Source organism: Simochromis diagramma, unplaced genomic scaffold (assembly GCF_900408965.1).
Source record: "Simochromis diagramma unplaced genomic scaffold, fSimDia1.1 OVJJ01000514.1, whole genome shotgun sequence".
NCBI lineage: Eukaryota > Metazoa > Chordata > Actinopteri > Cichliformes > Cichlidae > Simochromis > Simochromis diagramma.
The window spans coordinates 185,093-206,060 of NW_024387346.1; the positions used below are offsets into that span (position 1 = coordinate 185,093).

General features: G+C 41.3%; 1 protein-coding gene across 2 annotated transcripts in view; it reads left to right on the top strand.

Annotated features, from left to right (window-relative positions):
* Positions 1-10,137: 10,137 nt before the first annotated feature.
* LOC120718317 (SH3 domain-binding protein 4-like) overlaps positions 10,138-20,968 on the top strand; it is a 29,611-nt gene continuing 18,780 nt past the window's right edge. Inside the window, exons 1-3 of one of the 2 annotated variants that reach the window (XM_040006800.1) lie at positions 10,138-11,416; positions 12,178-14,534; positions 14,765-18,198. In XM_040006800.1, the coding sequence (XP_039862734.1) occupies positions 11,293-11,416; positions 12,178-14,534; positions 14,765-14,773 (2,490 nt within the window). In that variant the 5' untranslated portion in view covers positions 10,138-11,292 and the 3' untranslated portion in view covers positions 14,774-18,198. Of the gene's footprint in view, positions 11,417-12,177; positions 14,535-14,764; positions 18,199-20,968 lie in introns of those variants that run through there. The other variant, XM_040006799.1, reaches the window with a different exon arrangement.

Consider the following 20,968-nt stretch of genomic DNA (forward strand, 5'->3'; position numbering starts at 1 on the left):
CTTGTGCAGTATCTGCTAATGAACATTACTGCAATGGAACATAACTTATTTCCTCTTTTCAATGCTTTAACTTCACCCCTTCTTTTTCCTTGTTGCTCATGCTTTCCTTTTTCTCCTTTTCAGCATACATTAATTTTTTTCTATAACTATTGCTATAGATAGCAGTACGGCTGTTCGATACAACAATATATATCGGATGACGATATGAAAAAAGTCTATTGCTTCATATTATGCTATCGTTTGTTTCGTGGTGTTGTAAAATAAACTGTTTCTAGCAATATTTTTTCATCGTTTTGATGGTCACTGTAGAATTCCTTAAAGTTCTCTCTTTCTCTTATTTTATATAACCACACTACAGACTGACAAGCCACTGTTTTTATGCATTGTCGTTAGCAGCAGCGACGATAAAACCATCGTGTGGCTCCACCATCCGCTTGTTTATTTTCCACATAAACCTTTCACATAAAGCTGAAGAGCCTGTTGAGATTTTTCAAAATAAACGGAATCACGTGAAATAGTATGCAGAGTGTTTACGGACGAGAAGCTAAAAAGAGCCGTCAGGTGTTAAAAATAAACCTTAGAACAGGCTTTTCCCCACAGCACGCCATGTAATAAATACTCACAAAGAAATTTGCGGCCATTTCAACTTATGTAACACTCGACTCTAGGTACACGACGCCCAGCTTAAAACACTTCACGCAAGTTGAGTTGCCTGAGATTCACAGAATTTACCGAAAATGTAAAATTTTTGTGATATATATCGTTGTGGGGAAATGTCTTATATCGGGATATTAGATTTTGGTCATATCGCACAGTCCTATATATAGGAATGGGTATCATTTAGGCTTTATCCATTACCGGTGCGAAACCGGTACTTTTGAAACGGTGCCGGTGCTTAAACGGTGCTCGAACCGGTGCTTAAAGAATGGAAAACACAAACTTTGTCCAAAAACCTCTCATGTTCAGCTGTTTTTTTGTAAAAAGATAACAATGTTAGCCTTTTCTGTAGCTATAGGGCATATAAGGTATCACTCTTGGCTGGAAGCAGTGCTTAAACAATGGAATAAACACAAACTTTGTCCAAAAACCGTCTCATTTAGCTGTTTTCCACTTTTTCTTTGGTCATTTTAGCCTTTTTGGCCAGGGTGAAGGGAGTGTCTGCCATCAAACAAGGACAGCAGCACGTAACTACGACGGTGTTTGCTAGTTCACCTTACATGCATTAATTTAATAATGTGGTTAGCCTATAGGGTTGAGTTGTTGTTTGACTCTCTGCTTTTTATTGTTGTGTGTGTATGATGTCCCATGGTGGCAAACACTGGCGTTAACTCCATACCAGAGCATCCCATGTCCTCCGCTATATTTATCGCTTTTCAGCCCTTCCCCCTTTTTTTTTTGCAATTGTTTTCCAGTACCTAGTTTGAATATTTTTAAGGTGTAGTTGTGACAGCGAAGCATGACTCTCCAAATGCACAGAAACAGGTCTCCCTGACAGTTGTGTATACCCTGCGCCAGAGCTCTGCCTTGCTGCGGGACATGAAATACCGGAGCTTTGTTTCCGCACACTCAAGGCCTCGGCAGTGTTGACTCAGTATGAGAGTGTTTGTGTTCTTGCATCTCTCGCAGGGCTGCTGCCTGCAAACACAGCAGCTGGGTTTCTCTCATTATCTCATGAATTCACAAGTTAATTCAAGGTCTGAGAGCTTGTTTAACAGCCAGCACTCGTCAGCTGCCTCATCCTCCCTTGCTGGAGACACACTCAGATGGCTGTGCGTGTTAGTGGGTTTAAATGTGATGCAATGGTGGAGTCACTGTTGTTTCTGTTCAGTCCGTCTTTAGTCAGAAAGTAACTTATACAAGAATGTTTTGTTAACATTTCGAAATAAGAAAAAGCTTTGTGTTAGGAAAACCATAATATGATGCCCTTTTTTCTGCCATCTTCTTTGTTGGTGTGTCCTGAGGATCTATGATTGCAAGTGAGCAGATGCTATCAATGTATTGAAGGCGGCTCTTTGAAGGAAATGCAACAGGCAGGGAGAGTAAGCAGAGATCTGGCCGCCTCTCATCACAAAGGCATTTCCTCCTCAGCCACTTCCTGCTAAGGAGCAGTCGCCCTTAAAATCATAGCAGAGGCCCAGGCTACGCTGACGGTCAATATGAGGCCTGTCATTTGGTCATCGGGCTCCTTTTATTGCTGTGAAAAACATCTTTAACCTTGTACAGTAGGTGGTTTTATAGCCCAAAGCATCATTAGTGGCTATCCACTGCAGTCCTGTTCTTTACAAATGGTGTACTCTCCTTTTTAAAGTAACAGCATAAAAGGGAAAAAAATGATGAGCAAGCAGGAAGGCAGGGTCTGTTTCAAGCCACAATCTGTGATCCAAGTATATTCAAAATGCTAAATCCAATCTCACTGTTAGTAACAGCAAAACCGGATTTGATTTTTTTTATGACGCTGGAATTAAAGAGTCACAGAGTAGTACACAATACAGACATTTCACCAGTCCAATGGGACATTTCATCTGTAATATGAATTGATTGGCAACTGTTCAAATCCACCCAAAAACGTGGGGCCAGAAAAATAATTTCCTACGGTTTTGTACTGGAAAAATAAAATAAATGTGTCATTAATGTAAAATCACAATCTGTCATATGTTTCATTTATTAGCAGGCTTTGTGCCCAAGGCGAAGTCGTGTTTAATTAGCTCACCGTGCACAGGCTGGTGTTGGGATTTTAAAACCCAACACAGAAGATCCTGTTACCGGTGGTACTTGTAAATATGTGCACCCAGACGTTCTGAAATATTCATATTTTGTGACAGTAAACATCAAAGCAATAATCACCCTGTCTCTTAGCCTTGGGTCTGCTTAACATTTAGTGCTAATTAACAAACATCAGCCTACTTAAGGTTGAGTCCACTCATAAAGTCACTCACGCACTCGTTGTCATGGTTTTGAAGCAGATGTTTTGTTGCTAGTGAACGTGAAGGTGCCTTTGGAACTAACTTATATGTTTCCAAGTGAAACAGGCAGTGTTGGAGTTGATATTAGTTAATGTACCTGTCCTCTTATCCAGTGGTTGATTCGACTGTTATCATTAACACTTGCTGCATTTCTTTGTCATTTCTGACAGCTCTACTAATCTAGGAAACTAATTTAAAATTACACATGCATAATTAGCATACTGGCATGGTCATTTATAAAGGCAAACTGTACTGGGATTGAAATTAGTTTATGTTGTAGTACAGATGCTTGCTTAACATATGATAACTCCACCCCAACTGCTGTGCGGGAAATGGATGCTGACACTAAAAAAGTTGTTGTGTTTTTTTTATAGGTTTAATAACATTTCTGTATGCTACAAACCTCATACGGACATTAAAGTTAGAGAGTCTGGGAAAAACAAAACATTTCATAACTAAGAGTCACAGGGAGAGCACATTATTTCTAAACTGTGGGTTTTTCTATAATGAAGATGCCCACTGTGCCTTATAAGCTGTTCAAAGGCTCTTTGTGATTTCCCTGTGAATCTGTAATAAAAACCAGTTGGCACCAGCATTTTCCTGAGGGACATCCACCCTACAGGAAGTGAACGGCTGAATAAAAGGAGTGGCACGGTTGACAGCTTTGCAGAGCACTTCCTCTGCAGGGACCGTGAAGGAAAGGCTGAGTGACTTGACTTTTTTCTTCAAGCTGAGATGTTTCTCCCACCGGCCGCTGCAGTGGAACTGAAGTTGTGAAATCGGCTTAAGGCGCCTCAGCAGGGTCAACTATCTGCCGTTCCCCGCGGCCCGGCCTTAAATGGACCACCTCACTGCCCTGACAGGAAATGAGAGCAGAGGTTGGAGAATGACGGATGTGATTATAATTCTATATTCATGGCCTTGGTTTGCATCGGAAGAAATCGTCTCACGCTGCAACGCAGTTAACACTTGCCTCCTCCCACTCCCCTTCTCCTCCTCTTATCCTCCTTCTGCAGACAGTTTAAAAGACAGAGCAGCAGACAGCCTGAGGGCGGCTGGCTTTAACTGGGCTGACAGTGGATCAGTACCATTAAAACAAGTACGCAGAGAAGACAGCAAAAACAAAAGATATGACCAAATATCTCTCCTCGCTGCCTGCAGTACAGTCCACTGCACCAGAGTTTTATTGGACGATTTGAACCTGTTAAATGGGATGTGTAAATAATTTAGAGTTTATTGCTTGTTGCTCTGTAAAGATGTAATTTTAAGGATGTTTATCATTTTAAAGCTAGAAGCTAAACAAGTCGTTAAAGGCGACAAGAAGTCTCTTTTGGGACATTTACACTGGGGGAAATAATTAGTTGATCCTTGCTGAGTTTGTAAGTCTGCTCCACTTTCAAAGAAACGAATAGTCCTCTTATTTTTATGGTAGCTTCATTCTAATGGAGAGAGACAGAATAATATAATATTCAGAATATCAGTCAATTTAAAGCTTTCAGTTCCGTCAACAGACTTTCTGTAAAACTGAAGTCTGTTAGACTGGCTAGGCCACTCATAAAGTATTTTTTTTGCTTAGCCATGCGTTGTTGTTTCCTCGGAAATATATTTTGGGTCATTGTCATACTGGAAGAGTCCCCAATGGACATATCTTAGTGTTCTAGCAGAATGAAGGAAGGTCTTCAAACTCAAAACTGGAGTGTGCGACTAAAGTTTCATTGTATTCCTGATAAACCTTTCTTTTGGTCATTTGGTCTGTGCAATCACAGATTCTTAAATTCAAAAAGCTAGGAGTTTTTTTTTTAAACCGTGCAGGGCCCTTCTGTGGTGCGGAGTTGGGGTTTTTTAAGCATGGTTTTTCTCAGGGATCTCCGGTTTCTTTCACCTTAAAAAATGATAGTTATGCTGTCTTCTTGTCCAGGACACATCTGAAGTTCATGTCAGGAGTTTAAAACTTTTCAGGTAAATGAAAGTTAAAAAAGGTTTCAGAAATTAGAAAATACATTGAAAACTGAATGTTTCGCACATGTATTTCATAGATGATGTAATACTTGCTGTAACTTTAGACAATAATAGAAAATGTATTTTTTAAATGTCAATTAGATGAACAAGCTGCCAAATTTGTTTAAAAGTCAAGAACAGCCTGAGACTGTATACCCCCACCAAGGCTGGAAATAACCTCCACTCTAAGCATGAATTAGTCCCTGGATCCAGATACGCTTGATATTTTCTTGGAAACTGTCTCCCACTTTTTTCCTATTTTGGTTCTACTAACTCTATTAGCTTGCAACTCATGCAGCTTTCTGCTCATATACTGTACATCTTTCATCAAGTCTTTATTTGCTCAAGTGTTTCTGTCCACACACTTGGTTTGTGTGCATTACTCTTTTCAGAGAGCCTTATTTAGCTGAACTGCCTCCACAGTCAGGCTTTAAGTCTTTACATAAAATTCTTCACAATAGATGAAAATAAAAAGACTGTTACTGTGTGTTCTCTGGTCACTTGTTCTGCATTTATCTGTGTCTGTTCTACTGTGGCTTAGAGGAGAATACCAGCCACAGCTTTCCTTTTTGACACAATCCTCCCAATGAGAAACTTGAAATTGTGGGAAACTGTTATGGAAGTCAGTTAAAGCAGTTACACTTTGCAGAAATGTTATTAGAAAAAGTCTGGAGGGAGAGGTTTTGACATGTTGTTAGCAAAGAAGCTGGCTGAGCCTCATTATGGCCTCTCCAAGCGCCTTATTACCAGGCAGCATGTTGTGATTTGCATGAATAGAGTCTTCTTGTTGCGCTTTCTCAGATATACATGCCAGAAGGACCTCGCCCACCATTGTTTTACAGTGTTAAAACAGTGCAGGGTGGTCAGGCTGAGGTTTGGATAGCTGCTGCTGCAGACCACCCAAAGTTTACATCTGACCTCACCTCACCCAGGTCTTCCCACTCGTTTCAGATGAGATCCAGACAATATGCCATTGAGCAGAGCATACTAACATTGGTTTTGAGTTAATAGTGAGAAAACTGTCTTTAGGGCTGGACTAATGTGGATTATAGTGATATTTTTGGATTAAAGCTAATTTTTTTCTTCATGAACCTGTTGTGCAGCGGTTTATATTCAGAAAGGAGCTTTAAGGATGGCTGGAAATCCAATAAGACATCAGATAAAACATAAATGGGGACACAAGTTAAAAAAATAATAAAATTAATGGTCAAAAACATGAAGCTGTACTAAAAGAGTGGATTTAAAATATGTATAAGCTGTCACTACACTCTGCTCCTCTCAGAGCCTCATCAGGCTGTTTTCAGCAGCTCAGAGCTGCCAAGCAAAAATGTGCCCCACCAGAGGATTTTGGCCTGAACGTTGGAAACCTAAAAACGGCTCGTGCAGATGACCCAAGGGACCCACTTGCTTCATCCAGCAAAAAAACTCAGACATGGACTATATTTTGGCACATGAGCATGTAGTCTTGTGTAAGTCATAAGAGGCATTCTTATAGCCGATACAATTACAACCAGTGCTACAGCTTTAATATTGGTGTAATGTACATGAGTAATCATCTTAATTAAAATTGCCTCAGAGCTGTTGTTTTGGCCACTTGTGGGCAGCAGAAGTGAATTACGATACAATCATCATACAATGCAATATTATATCACCTTTACTGGTGGCAAAAATGCTCATGAATGGGAATCTGATACTCACTTCATTTGGTTACCTCCAATACCAGAGAAAATACTGAAGTGTTTAGCTGGTCTACTGGCAGTTCACCTGAAAAATGTCTTTTAAAAAATTCTGGCCAGCAGAGGCCAAAAATGAATGTGCTAGACCTGCGTAAGGCTCCATTCACACAAGTCTAGAGACTGGCTGGCGTGTACCTGGTAGGGTCGTAAGTATTCCTCAACTGCTTGCTGGCAGTTGCCGTGAAATCAGTTGTTAAGTTCCAGTCACACAGCACTAGAAACTAGTCAATCCCCCAGTAACTACCATTCATTAGTGAAAAATGTGTATTCCTCGGCAAATGTTTGTGGGATGTTGCTTGCTGTCACTTGGTGAAGTGGTCACCAGTAGGGCTGCAGCAGTTCGTTGCCAATATCGATTATGTCGACTATGAAAATTAGTCGACGTGAAATTTTACTGTCGACACGTCATATACTATTACCACGTAAATGTATTAGTATATAGTAGTTAATATTTCTTTTCTGATGATCCTATTGAGTATTGTTAAAAACACATTTGATTATTTTCACATTCATATGTTTCCTAAGTCATTACTTTAATTTGCTGTGAGACGAGACAACAGGGTGATATTCACAGACCTGAACATGTGAGGCACTGGAGCCTAAAACAGGAGGTTTGCCCGCAGGATGAGAGTTATTGAAATGATCGTTGACTAATTGACTAATTGAAGAAAAATTGGCAGATTAGTCAACTACCAAAATAATCTTTAGTTGGAGGCCATTTCTTTAGATGGAAGATATCTCCAAACACTCCATTTCGTGCTGTGCCTCTCTGAATCATGAAGTGAACATGCATGTATAAGCTGCAGTACCAGCAGGGGAGATCATATCTTTAAAGCCAAGAAGCTCCTAGCGACCAAAGATAGTATGAAGTACAATCCTTCTATGCTAGTAACGATTAAGCTAGGCGGCTAATGTGTATTTATATGTAAATGTGTTAATAATGTCTGTTTAAGCGCTTTCCCTTGATAATTTTCATTTTGGTTTGAAATGAAATATTTCCCTCTGCTGTTACTGAGCTTACTCAGCTTCTGCATGCGTGACTGTGTTATAAATAGGCACAGTGGACCGATGTATCTATTATATGCTTGACCTTAATACTGGTTTGAACAGAGACCGTTCATTAAAAGTTGCACATTTAAAATGTATCTGCTGCACCAGTGAAGTGTCTCTGTTTCTAGTTTGTGTCACACTTTTTCGAGTTTCACTTAGGTTAGGTACGTAGCGAGTGTTTGCAAACAAGTCAATATCTTCCATGCAGTCTGCTAGTGACTTAAACAATCTCAGGGAGGGTTTTGGTGCAGCATTTTAATTCTGATTGTGACTCAGCGATGACCAACAGCTTCTAGCAACCACTCACCAACTGGTTGGAGAATGCACATTTTTTCCAGAGACTGCTAGGGAGTTTCCAACCATTGTAAATGAGGCCTAAGCTAACAAAGAATATAACATTTGTGGGCCAGACAACTAAAAGAGGCTAAAAATTCTAGTTAAAAAAAAATAAGTTAAAAAAATCTATCCTAAATTAACTTACAGTCAGTAGATATGCTTACCTGTATTTGCAGCTCTATATGCACAGAATTTCCATGTACAACCTTCCCACAGCAAACTGGCCATATTCTTTGACAAGTAATTTATCTTGTTGAAAACACTAACTAAACAGTAGCCCCACAAGAACGTGTCAGTGTTTAAACTAAAGACAATAAAGTCATTTTTATGACAGTAGTGATAATGGCCTTTGTTGCTAATGTACCTTAAATTCCATTGCCCAGCCTGTGCTAATACTGAGAACATGGCACACAGATACAGTTTTAAGGGTTATAGCACAAAACAAAACCATACTTAATGTGCTAGAGAGTAATGAAGGTTAATCACGCACACCTTTATGCATTGCTACAGCTATAAAGTGAATCTTTGTCTCCCAGCAGGATAGAGATTAATCATAAGCTGGTATTTGTTGAGCCTGTTAGGACTCAGAAACCCTGCATGTGGTTTTATGGGGATACTATAAAGTAGCTGATGCTGCAGCTTTTATATACCAAATTAATAATTTTGCTTCAGTGAATGGGCTGTTAATGGTTTCCAAAGCATAAGACAGTAATTTCCCCTGATGTTCTAAATGTCAACAGCTGACAGTGGGAAGCTGTAAAGCTGTGACTTCTTGTTTTGGAGCTAAAATCAAACTTTAAAAGCAGAACCTAAAGCAGAACAGCTGTTTGTTTGAACCTCTTCCTGTCCCCTTTGTGTCTGAAACAGTCTGTATATCTATGTTTTATGTGAAGCAACAGAATGAACTGAACTTGAATCTTTAAATGCTTCAATGAGTGTGATGTAAAGCAAAGAACATACATGTCCTGATTGAACAAATTTGAACTGGAGCGCTCAAACTTTAGAGTCCCAGTTTAATTAAGCAGTAACACACGTGGTGCACATAAGATTCAAAGAAGCCTGTAAAACTTTGGCTGCAGTGTTTTTGATCTAATGTTTGGTGTACGTGTGTGAGTTAGAAGCACACCAGGGTTGCATGCAGCTGTCTAAGAGGATCTCTTGCTGTTATGTGATGAAATACCCTCAGTCACCTTTTTCATTGCACATTGTATAGGTTTCCATAAACTGTATTTGTTTTCCATTAGAAATTCTGATTTAATTCAGTAGATCAACCAAAATAGTTCAAACTAAGATAACTGTTAACAAAGCAGAGAACAGGAAATTGGCTTTACCAGATTTTATGAAGGTGAATATTAACATCGTATTGATGTTAATGATAGACAAAGTGTGTCTGACATCTGCCAAAGTTAGCTGAAGCCAGAATACTGAAATGGTTCATATATGGTGCTTTTGTACTTGAGCAATCGAAGCACTTTACACAAGCTACACCTAAGTGCTTTCTATTTAACATTCTCACACAGATGAACACATCAGAGCAAGTTCAGTATCAGGATTCTTTGGCATACAGACTGGAGCAGCCATGGATTGAACCACTAACCTTCAGATTAGTAGACGACCTGCTATAACTCCTGAGCTACAGCCCAGTGAAAGACTGGATGTTTGCTTGTATAGTGCAGTACAGCTGCAAGTCTTCCTTGGCCTCTTCCTCCTTGCGCTTTATGCCATCTTTGAGCTGACTGTGTTATACTGTAAATTATGGATTACAGTGAAATGCCTGGTGTCTCTCAAACTGCTATGTTCCACTGACCCATATCTGCTGTTTGCATTTCTTCACGCTCCTGTTCTTTAAGCCTTGTGTTTATATTGACTGCAGTGGGTTTAAAGTCTTGTCTGATTCCTGGCAAGGACTGCAAGAGCAGACAGAAAGTTATACTAAACGTCGCATGATGCATGTAGAAAAAACAAGAAATATTACAATGTGTGGAAATATGTGCCACGTGTAACTCACAAAGAGAAAATAAAAGTCCAATTATTCTATTCTAAAACTATATCAAGAGACATTTCATTCAATATTTGGTATTGCACTAAAGGATGTTGAACACAAGCTATGTTGTATCGTTCACATTTTCCTGTGTGAAAGTATAAACTGCTTCACAGACAGACACACAGTTACTACAGCAACTGAGCTCTTAAAACGTTTTTTTTTTGAAGCACCACAGACAAGCTGGAGCATCAAAGGTGAACGAATCAGTTGGTGTTGTTTCCACCTGTATAGAAATGCTGTTTACAGAATAGTTTCAGTTTTAAAATGAAACTATATTTGTAACAACTTTTTAAAGATTCGTGTCTTCAGCAGGAACCAGACAGCCTGGGGCTGAGAAACTAACATTTATTTGTTTTGGTATTTTTGGAGGATTTATTAATAGAAGGAAAAAATACAGACTACTAACCTTAACCTTTATCAGTGTGATAGTAATCACTTTGGAGGAAACACTGATCCTGTGTTATATTTATGTGTTTTAGTTCATTTGAATCCAACAGCTAAGAGTAGACAGCAGTGTGAGTTTGCCTTCTGTTGACCAAAGATGAGGGAATATTTTGTGTTTTAACTTGATCATATCTGGCAGCTGACTTGTCCCCTGAATATAACCCTTCTGCGTTTTAGATTTTAGAAGCTCAAAAACAAGATAATCTCTTTTTTCTTTCGAGTATGTTAATTATTACAGAAATAGTCTTATCACTAAGGAGAAGATTAGTCTGAATAAATAAGATAACATTTATGAAGATTAATTGCTATCATCGCCCAGGCAGCCAAAACTCATGCGTGTGCTTAATTTTGTATTCTACTGATGTTTCTTTTCTGGGCTGAATCTGTACATGAATATCCTGAACTCCTGAAGGAGCATCAAAGAGTTTAGGAGACTTTAATCATCCAAATAATTTTGAACATCCACTATATCTATACACACTGGTGTTTAGTTTGTCTTAAAGAAGACAGAAAACCAAAAACATTCAGATTAAAAGATTAAAAATCTTACTTTGAGAGGACGCGTTGGTATATTCTAAATAATAATTAATAACTGCTGACTCAATATATTCTCTGTCTTACAGTGATCATGGGAGGCTGTTGACATCTGATCTCCCCGTTAGCTCAGAGGACGCTAGAGTAGCTCGAAAACACCGCCGGGTGTGCAGTCACTGGTCCAAACATGGCTGCCCATCGAATCAGAGCCACGACGAACAACAACGCTTCCCTGCCTCGCTGCAAATCAGAGGGAACGCTCATTGATCTCACCGAAGGAGTGTCAGAAGCCAGTCTCACTGATGTCAAAGGTCAGCAGGCCTGAAAAGCGTATTGAAATTAATGACACAAGAGTCATTTATTTCTTTTTTTCTCTGTTTTTCTCTCAGGTTTGAAGTACTTTACTTTAAATAAGCTGATTACAATTTTTCAGAGATAAACTTTGATAAATACTACTTTTAAGTGCTTTTTAGGGTAAATTTTTCAGTATTGTTAAAACTAGGAATAAAGTTTAAATAAACCCCAGACTCAGCAGTGAACTTCTTTAGATGCAGACTCTGTTTTGTAGTTGTGTTTATGGGGATTATAGGTACTATCTTTGATAATTGTAGAGCTCTCTGTAAAATCCTGTGTAAACAACTCCACAAAGAACATTCTAACTCATTCCGCATTGAGCCATCATTCTGCCATACATATTGTTGTTAAGTGTAGGTAAGATACACAGGAACCACCCCCCCCCCAAAAAAAAAAAAAACAACAAAAAAAACAAAACAGGGGCATGAAATAATGAAAGAGCTTTCCTTCCATGTCTGCACATCTGGTAGTGATACTCCATAGCTGAATATAAATGGCCCAGGTTCTGCATATGTAGACAAAAAATATTTAGTTCTTGAAATAATTTGTAATAAATAAAAATTTCTTAAAGCCCTATTTCTAGGATTTTAGAAGTTAACCCTACTTCTCTATAGAAACACTGAAAAGTTGATGACTAACACTTGCCTTATATACATAATGATGTATTTCACCACAAAAATATCACACTTTCATGTTTTATTTATTTATTTTTTTCCAGTGCCTTCTCCCAGTGCCTTACGACTGGACACAACTGCCTCCTTTGGCACTGCCAGGGAGGTCGTTGCCATTAAGGACTACTGCCCGTCTAGCTTCACCACCCTGAAGTTCTCTAAAGGAGATCGCCTCTATGTTCTGGACTCGTCAGGAGGAGAGTGGTGGTATGCCCACAATAACAAAGAGATGGGTTACATTCCTGCAGCATATGTGGAGCCCATTAACTACAGAGACTCGTCCTTCAGCGACAGTGGGATGATTGACACTGTGGGAGACTGTAATGAGGAGGCAGCCAAAGAAATGGACCTTCTAGGCGAGTGGGCAGGAGTGATTCTTAAACCAACCACCTTCCAAAATGGAAATCCTTTTGCAACTAACCATACCTCTACAAATCCCTTTCTAAACGGGGGTCCCCAGAGCTCACTTGATCAAAACAGTAATGAAAAATCAGTTGATCTTCTTCTGTTTGATACCGTCACTCCATCATTGCCCAAGTCCACCAGCAGCACTGCTGACATTAATGGTTTTGGCAGCGGTGTTATCAGTTTGAACCCTGTAAGTCCTGTGGGGGTCGGTCAGGTTATGCGCAGAGACAACCCGTTTTTTAGAAGCAAACGTTCCTACAGTCTGTCTGAGTTATCCATCCTGCAGGCACAGTCCGATGCTCCTCAGACCTCTGCTAGTTTCTTTGGAGGCCTTAAAGCACCAGCACCAGAGCAGTTCCAGAGCAGGGAGGATTTCCGGACTGCATGGCTCACACACCGCAAGTTGGCCAGGTCCTGCCATGATTTGGATTCCCTTGGCCAGAACCCAGGCTGGGGCCAAACGCAGCCGGTGGAGACTAACATCGTATGTCGACTAGACAGCTCAGGCGGAGCTGTCCAGCTTCCGGAAACCAGCATCAGCATCCATGTACCAGAGGGCCATGTCGCCCCTGGGGATACACAGCAGATCTCAATTAAAGCTCTGCTAGACCCGCCGCTAGAGCTCAACAGTGACCGCTGTACCACTGTCAGCCCTGTGGTGGAGATTAAACTCAGCAACATGGAAACCAAAACCACTGTTACCCTGGAGATGAAAGTGTCTGTTGTGGTAAAAATGGAGAGCAGGCAGACTACTGAAGTCTTGTGTGTACGAAGTGATTGTAAAGAGGGACCTTACACTCCTGTTCCTCAGGCATACATGTATGGAGACACAGTCCAGGTGTGCCTGGATAACCTTGAGCCATGTATGTATGTGTGTGTCGTGGCTCAGGCTCAATCCTTATCTCCAAATTCCACAGTTTGGGAGCATGTGGTTAAGAAGATCACTTTAGGAGTGTATGGTCCCAAACACATCCATCCATCCTTCAAAACAGTGGTGGCTATGTTCGGCCATGATTGTGCGCCAAAGACACTGTTGGTGAGTGAGGTTGGCAAGCAGGCCCAGTCTGCACCACCAGTTGCTCTCCAGCTCTGGGGCAAACACCAGTTTATCCTGTCCCGACCGCAGGACCTTCGTGTTGGAGTTTATTCCAACATGGCCAATTATGAGGTAAAGGCTAGTGAGCAGGCCAGGGTAGTTCGAGGATTCCAAGTTAAGCTAGGCAAAGTCAGCAGGCTTGTCTATGTCATTGCATCACGCGCAGACGATGTGTCGGATTTCACCCTAAGAATCCAGGTCAAAGATGACCAAGATTGTATACTGGCCCAGTTTTGTGTCCAGACACCAACACCGCCACCCAAAGCAGGCCCAAAGACATCAGCGCAACGGCGATTCCTGAAGAAGAAGGAAGTTGGTAAGATTGTCTTGTCTCCTCTTGCCATTGCCACTAAGTATCCTGTTTTTCAGGACAGGAGAATAAACAACCTGAAGTTTGGAAAGTTAATCAAAACTGTCATACGACAAACAAAAAATCAGTACTTGCTTGAATATAGGAAAGGAGATTTTGTAGCTCTGTTAAGTGAGGAGAAGATCAAGCTGAAGGGCCAGTTGTGGACAAAAGAATGGTACATTGGATATTATCAGGGCAGAATGGGACTTGTTCATTGTAAGAATGTGCTAGTGGTCGGCAAAGTTAAGCCAATTTACTTCACTGGGCCTGACCTCACAACCTCATTGTTACTTGAGCAGATACTGAAGCCCTGCAAGTTCCTCACATATATTTACGCCTCTGTAAGAACTATATTGATGGAGAACATTGGCAACTGGCGAGCATTCGCAGATGCACTTGGATATGTCAACCTACCCTTAACGCATTTTTGCCGCGCTGAGCTGGACAGCGAACCAGAGAGGGTTGCATCAGTGTTGGAGAGGCTGAAGGAAGACTGCAACAATGCCGAGAGCAAAGAGAGGAAGTCCTTCCAGAAAGAACTCCTGACAGTAAGTTACTACCTTGGCATCCTCCTCTGTAGCAGTGACTTAGCGTTTTCTTTGAGCAACCGATTTGAAGAAATGAAAATTGTTCTTTTCTGTTTTAACTTTTCAGTTTCATTTCGATACATTATGGCCTTCATTGGTCCAATTAGAGGCATTATTTGTTCTTTATCCCCTTGGTTGGACACTTGTTTCTTAAAGCAAAATTATCCCTCTGCTGTGTTATCTTCCCACAGCTGCCTTAGGATTTAGGCTGTGGTCCAGTCTACTGATTCTGCTGGGAGTGCAGTCAATAACTGCTGTGTAGGCATCGGGGTCTAATCAGGACCGAGGAGCTATGCAGAGCAGCAGAATACTTTGTCCCCATGAGTATGCTGATCCTACAAATCCAATAGATAGCATAGACTGCACTTGTAATTTTTTTACTTTATGTGCAAATAAATCAAATACCAGGAAAGAAAAAAAAGTGTTGAGAGCTTAATGAAACTGGCTCTTACTCTGGTATGTACACTAAGACATTTCAGGAATGGAAACAATGATACTGAATTAATTAATTCGGTGAGGCTAACGTGTGATTGATGATGAGAAGTAACCCAAACTCTATTTTTTGGTGAAAAATGCATGTTTTTCATTTGTGTCAGTTCCAATTACTATGATTTTGACCAGTGGTTGTGACAACTTGGGAAACAAATCCCGTATTCTTAGGTTATCATTAGGGGTTAGGAATAGCGATACAGCTCAGCCAGTTAGAAAGAAACACAGGTGCTTGTCAGCTCATAACAAAAAAACCCTTTTCTTTACGTCTCTTTTTTCAGTTGGGCTTTAAGTAGAATATCAAATGTGGAACGCTTTAGCGAAGTTTAACATTTTTAGGGATTTTACTGGGGCTTTTCTTCTAAAGTGAACAGATGTGTCTGAAGCCTGGTCATTATGCTTATGTATTGTGTTTTTTTCTTTTCAGTGCATTCAGCCTTTTTTTTTTCTCGGAGGGGGAAAGGCCAAAATGCTGAGCTGTGCTCACTGTAAATGTGCAAACCAGCTCTGTCTGGCACTCAGTTATACATCTTCTGTCATGGAAATGTGGATTTTCGCCTCAGCGCCTCAGGCTGTCTGGATATCGAGCCTCATCCTTACATGCCTAAACACACTGTTTGTGGAACTGTGCTCCGTAAAATTTGGCATTTTTCATTTTACGACTTACATTTTACATGTCTGTGTGCCCCTGAAATATTACTTTTTAGTGGGCTGTGTCCCCTTTTGACTTGAGGCACTGTTTCTACGCTTTGTTTCTGTATCAGTACATTATCCTCCTGAGAGTTTCTCAGAGGTCACAGACATCTTACAGCTGAAGTAATGCCGAGCAGAAACACTGTAATTTGCACAGGGTTGTAAACACTAGTTAGAAACATTTATAGACAGAGAAACTGCAGTATGGAAAAGAACATAATAAAAGGTGGTGACTGAAAATATGCCCTGCTGGGTAGTTTGAACATAGGCCTGTTTTTATGTTATTCCTGTCTGGATTACACATAAACTACTGGTTACTCTCAGGACAATCAAAGCACGCAATGATCACTCAGATTCGGTATCACGAACGGTTGTTTTACCAGCGTACATATTCTTGTTTGACCAATGTGCAAACACTGCTCCCCCCCACCCCCGAAAACAGAATCATTTGCGTGATCAAATCTTCACTCCTCTGGAAATTGAGCTATTTTCTGTGTCGGGGGGACATTCTCCAACGATTCGCCTGTGTGCCATTTGACGTGCCATTTTGAAATCTATTTTTAGACGAAAGAGAACCAAATCAAAAGCACTGTGGCTGCACCAAAGAGCAGTCTTTGTGTTAAAATGTATGATGCTTTTTTAGTGTGCTTTGATTATTAGTAGAGAAAAGGAACATTGTATGTATATATGCACACATCCAGTCCTGCAGTACATCTTCCTTCGCAACGATTATGAGCTTCAGTTTAAGCTGCACCTGTATTGCAGAGGCACAAAAGGTATTATGTTATGAGATGATTATGTTATGTGCTTATATTGTAACTTGGCCACTGATGTATGCTGTGTTCCAGAGTCTGTGCTTAAGGTGACATCTTTATAAGCCATGTTTTGGTCCACCAACAGTCCAGAACTAATTTTCTGTAATTTAGAACAGAAACTGAGCAAATCTTCACACTGGAGAGGCAGAAACAAGACAACGATCTGAGACTTACTTCTGCCATGTGAGTAACTTGCAGATCTTTTATAAACCGTAACAGGAAGGCAGAACAGCAGGGAAGTCTGTCACTCAGACTAATTCCCCATACATCTGCATGATGTTTTATTCAGGAGTAAAATCAGTAGGGCTGTACTGCTGTGCTCATATTCATATAAATCCATCTATTCTGTTCTTACATTTTTTAATTTCCACAACATGTTGGATTATCTGAGTGTTTATTACACTTCAAACCAATTAGCTGGTTTCAATTTAAAATATTATTTTTAATATTACGACAACCGCGGGTATTTTCTGGTGCCACCATCAGGTCAGGGTGTTCTTACACTACTTTGTGTAGCTAAGTTTTTTGTTGTTGTTGTTTTTTTAACAGTAGTCAGAATACTAAACTAGGATTAAAGTGAATTTTTTTGGTTTGCTGAGAGTGATTTTCAGAGAGCAATACAGTGCATTCTAGTGTTTTTTTCCATAAGGTTTTTTATATCAACAGGCAGGGACAAGCTTGACTTCTCTGTCGATACCTTGGGAGTACAGCTGGAGATTTATTTCAGCTGTCTCTGTGTGACTAACTGGAGTCTGTGATTTTTTTCAGTCATTATGAAAAAAAAAATCTGTGTTATAATGCTGTAAAAATGTCTCATCTAAACAAAATAAGCATTTTCTTTCTCATAATAACACAGCCATAGATGGTAGATGTTTTAAAGGAAGTAAAGGGGAGACATGCTGTGGACTACATGAACATTTAGCACCCTAAACAGTGTAATAAATGGGGAGTGATTTCAGATTCATGGACAGCTCAGTTGGCAACAGAAAAATAAAGTGGCATTATGTTAAAAAAAAAAAAAGAAAATCATTTACACCATCAATGTACTTTCCCTTTACTTTGTCTACAAACCATTTATTTGTGGAGCAGTTTATACTCCACCAGTAGACGGTAAAAACACCACCATGAGGCAAACTCACAGGTTAAATCTCACCACACTTAAACTTGATGTTAATGGGGTGTGTTTATTATTATGCTCAATTTCACCCTTTCAGATGCTGCTTTGAGCTTTAGGGAAGTTTTAAATTCTAAAAAGTGCTAGACTGTTATTTCATTTAATACATCTTATGTGGAATTCTTTCAGTGCGTAAATACAAATAGTGGTGTGAATATAGCTTCCATCGCACACGTAATAGTTTGGCCCTGCAGGACAGTCAGATGTGAGTTTTGTTGGTATGTAAAAAGAGTTTTGTTGTTGTTGTGGATAATGGAAATGATCCAAGTTATGTCTGTTGGATCTCAAACCTGCAGATGTTTCCTGCCTCATTGTTCCCAAACTAAACAGAAGATGCAGTTGTGGACTAGTAGGCGCCTGCAATCCATACGACCCCATTGTCTTCCTTAACCCAGACCCTGCACATAGGACCAATTTGAACTTGTCTGAGGCAGGTGGATGATGTCTATGAACAGATTGATATTTTAACAGTAAAAATGAGCAACTATGAGAAATCACTCATCTTTGGAAAAGAGAGTTTATTACAGAGAAATGGCTCTTTCCAAAATAAAAGCTATACTATACGCTTCTTCTGGGGTATACTCTCAGCAGCATATTAAACATATCAGGTCCCCATAAGGAGAATCATGTGCTAACGGCTGTCTAAATGACTCGGGTAAAGTTTGTAGCATGCGTGCTTGTTGTTTTTGTCTGCTTCCACTTGTCTTTGCACTAGGATGATGTCAGCGTAAATGTGCAATCATATTCATTGTGTTCCCACTAGTGCTGTCAGCGTTAATCTGAAATGATGTTAACGCCTAGGCGGAGTAGTCGAACGCAGATCCACTGAGCTTTCAACACAGACAGCAGTTGATAAAATAAATTAAAAATTTTGTATTGTTCGATACATATGTGTACCGAACCGAAAGCACTGTATCGAACAGTTCAACATCGATACGAGTATCTTTGCACCCCTAATATAAATATATATATATATATATATATATATATATATATATATATATAGCAGCTGGATAGCGTAGTGGTTAGACTACACGCCTTTAGAACAGAGGATCGCAAGTTCGATTCCTGCCTGGGGTGTCTGTATCCAGTAAGGGTCCTAAGGCTAGACCCCCTATGCTAAGCGAGCCTACCGCAGACATGAGCGAGACAGATAAATATGAAGGCATGCCGGCTCGGACGTCGCCCGGATCAACAAGGTCCGCGTCAGGTGTTGAGGAACCAGGGCACCCTGACAAAAAGTGGGCTACTGGAACAGGAAGGCATTGGTGGGCAAGAGACGAAAACAGGGCGTTGTTGGAATGCTACTACGCAAGTAACCCCGGCGGAAGGGGCTACACGAATAGGATGAGGGACCTATGGATTCTTCGATACCCAACATCCACAATGACGGCGAAACAACTAATAGCTCAGTGTTCCAACATTCGAAAGAAGGGACTACTCTCACAGCTAGAGATTGACGAGGTACAACAGAAATGCTACGGCAAGGAGGAGTCAGGACGCCAGGTAAGGGGGGAGATATCATCACCCCCACCCGAGATTGGGTACATAGCCCCAAGTGCGATAGGAGAAGGATCGTTGAGTGCGAAAGGAATTGAAACCTGGATCCCCCGCAGCCGGTTACCAAGATTACGTGAAGTACCCTCAGGAGGTCTGCTAAATGATATTAATGCAGCACTACGGATAGCTACAACTACGATGACCGACACTAACAAGCTGATCTACAATACGGCAGCACTGAGGGCAGACCATAGCGACCTCCCTGAACAGGGTCCAGTAACCATCACAGTGGCAGATATCCAAGAAAGGGTCTCCAGTATGAAGAGTTGGACAGCACCAGGGCCCGACATGGTTCACGCCTACTGGCTAAAGAAGCTGACTGCACTCCACGAGTGTCTGGCAGCACAAATGAACCAGCTGCTAGTTAACGAGAGACACCCGGAATGGCTAACCGAAGGTCGGACGGTCCTGATCCCCAAGGACCCCAAGAAGGTCCCCTCCAATAACCTGCCTCAGTACTACATGGAAGCTCCTGTCAGGCATCATATCGGCTAAGATGAACAGGCACATGGGTCAATACATGAGCGGGACACAGAAAGGAATTGGCAAGAATACCAGAGGCGCAAAACACCAGCTACTGGTAGACAGAACAGTCAGCCGAGACTGCAAGACCAGACTGACCAACCTGTGCACTGCCTGGATTGATTGCAAGAAGGCCTATGACTCAGTGCCCCACAGCTGGATACTGGAATGCCTAGAATTGTACAAGATCAATGGGACCCTAAGAGCCTTCATCAGGAACTCAATGGGGATGTGGCGCACAACACTAGAGGCCAACTCCAAGCCCATAGCACAAGTCACCATCAAGTGCGGGATCTACCAAGGAGATGCTCTGTCCCCACTGCTGTTCTGCATAGGCCTGAACCCCCTCAGTGAGATCATTAACAAGACTGGCTACGGATACCGACTACGGAACGGAGCAGTTGTCAGCCACCTCCTGTACATGGCAGATAGAGGTGGCTGATATCCAGAAATCCTTCCAGTGGCTGGACAAAGCTGGACTGAAAGACAGCACAGAGGCACTAATCATGGCAGCACAAGAACAAGCTCTGAGCACAAGATCCATAGAGGCTGGGGTCTATCACACCAGGCAAGACCCCAGGTGCAGGTTGTGTACAGATGCCCCAGAGACAATCCAGCACATAACAGCAGGGTGCAAGATGCTAACAGGCAAGGCATACATGGAACGCCATAACCAAGTGGCCGGCATAGTGTACAGGAACATCTGTGCCGAGTATATCCTGGAAGTCCCGAGGTCAAAATGGGAGATGCCCCCAAGGGTGGTGGAGAATGACCGAGCTAAGATCCTGTGGGACTTCCAGATACAGACGGACAAAATGGTGGTGGCTAACCAACCGGTGTCTACCACCAACATAGTGGTGGTAGACAAACAGAAGAAGACGGCCGTAGTGATCGATGTAGCGGTTCCGAATGACAGCAATATCAGGAAGAAGGAACACGAGAAGCTGGAGAAATACCAAGGGCTCAGAGAAGAGCTCGAGAGGATGTGGAGGGTGAAGGTAACGGTGGTCCCTGTGGTAATCGGAGCACTAGGTGCGGTGACTCCCAAGCTAGGTGAGTGGCTCCAGCAGATCCCGGGAATAACATCGGAGATCTCTGTCCAGAAGAGCGCAGTCCTGGGAACAGCTAAGATACTGCGCAGG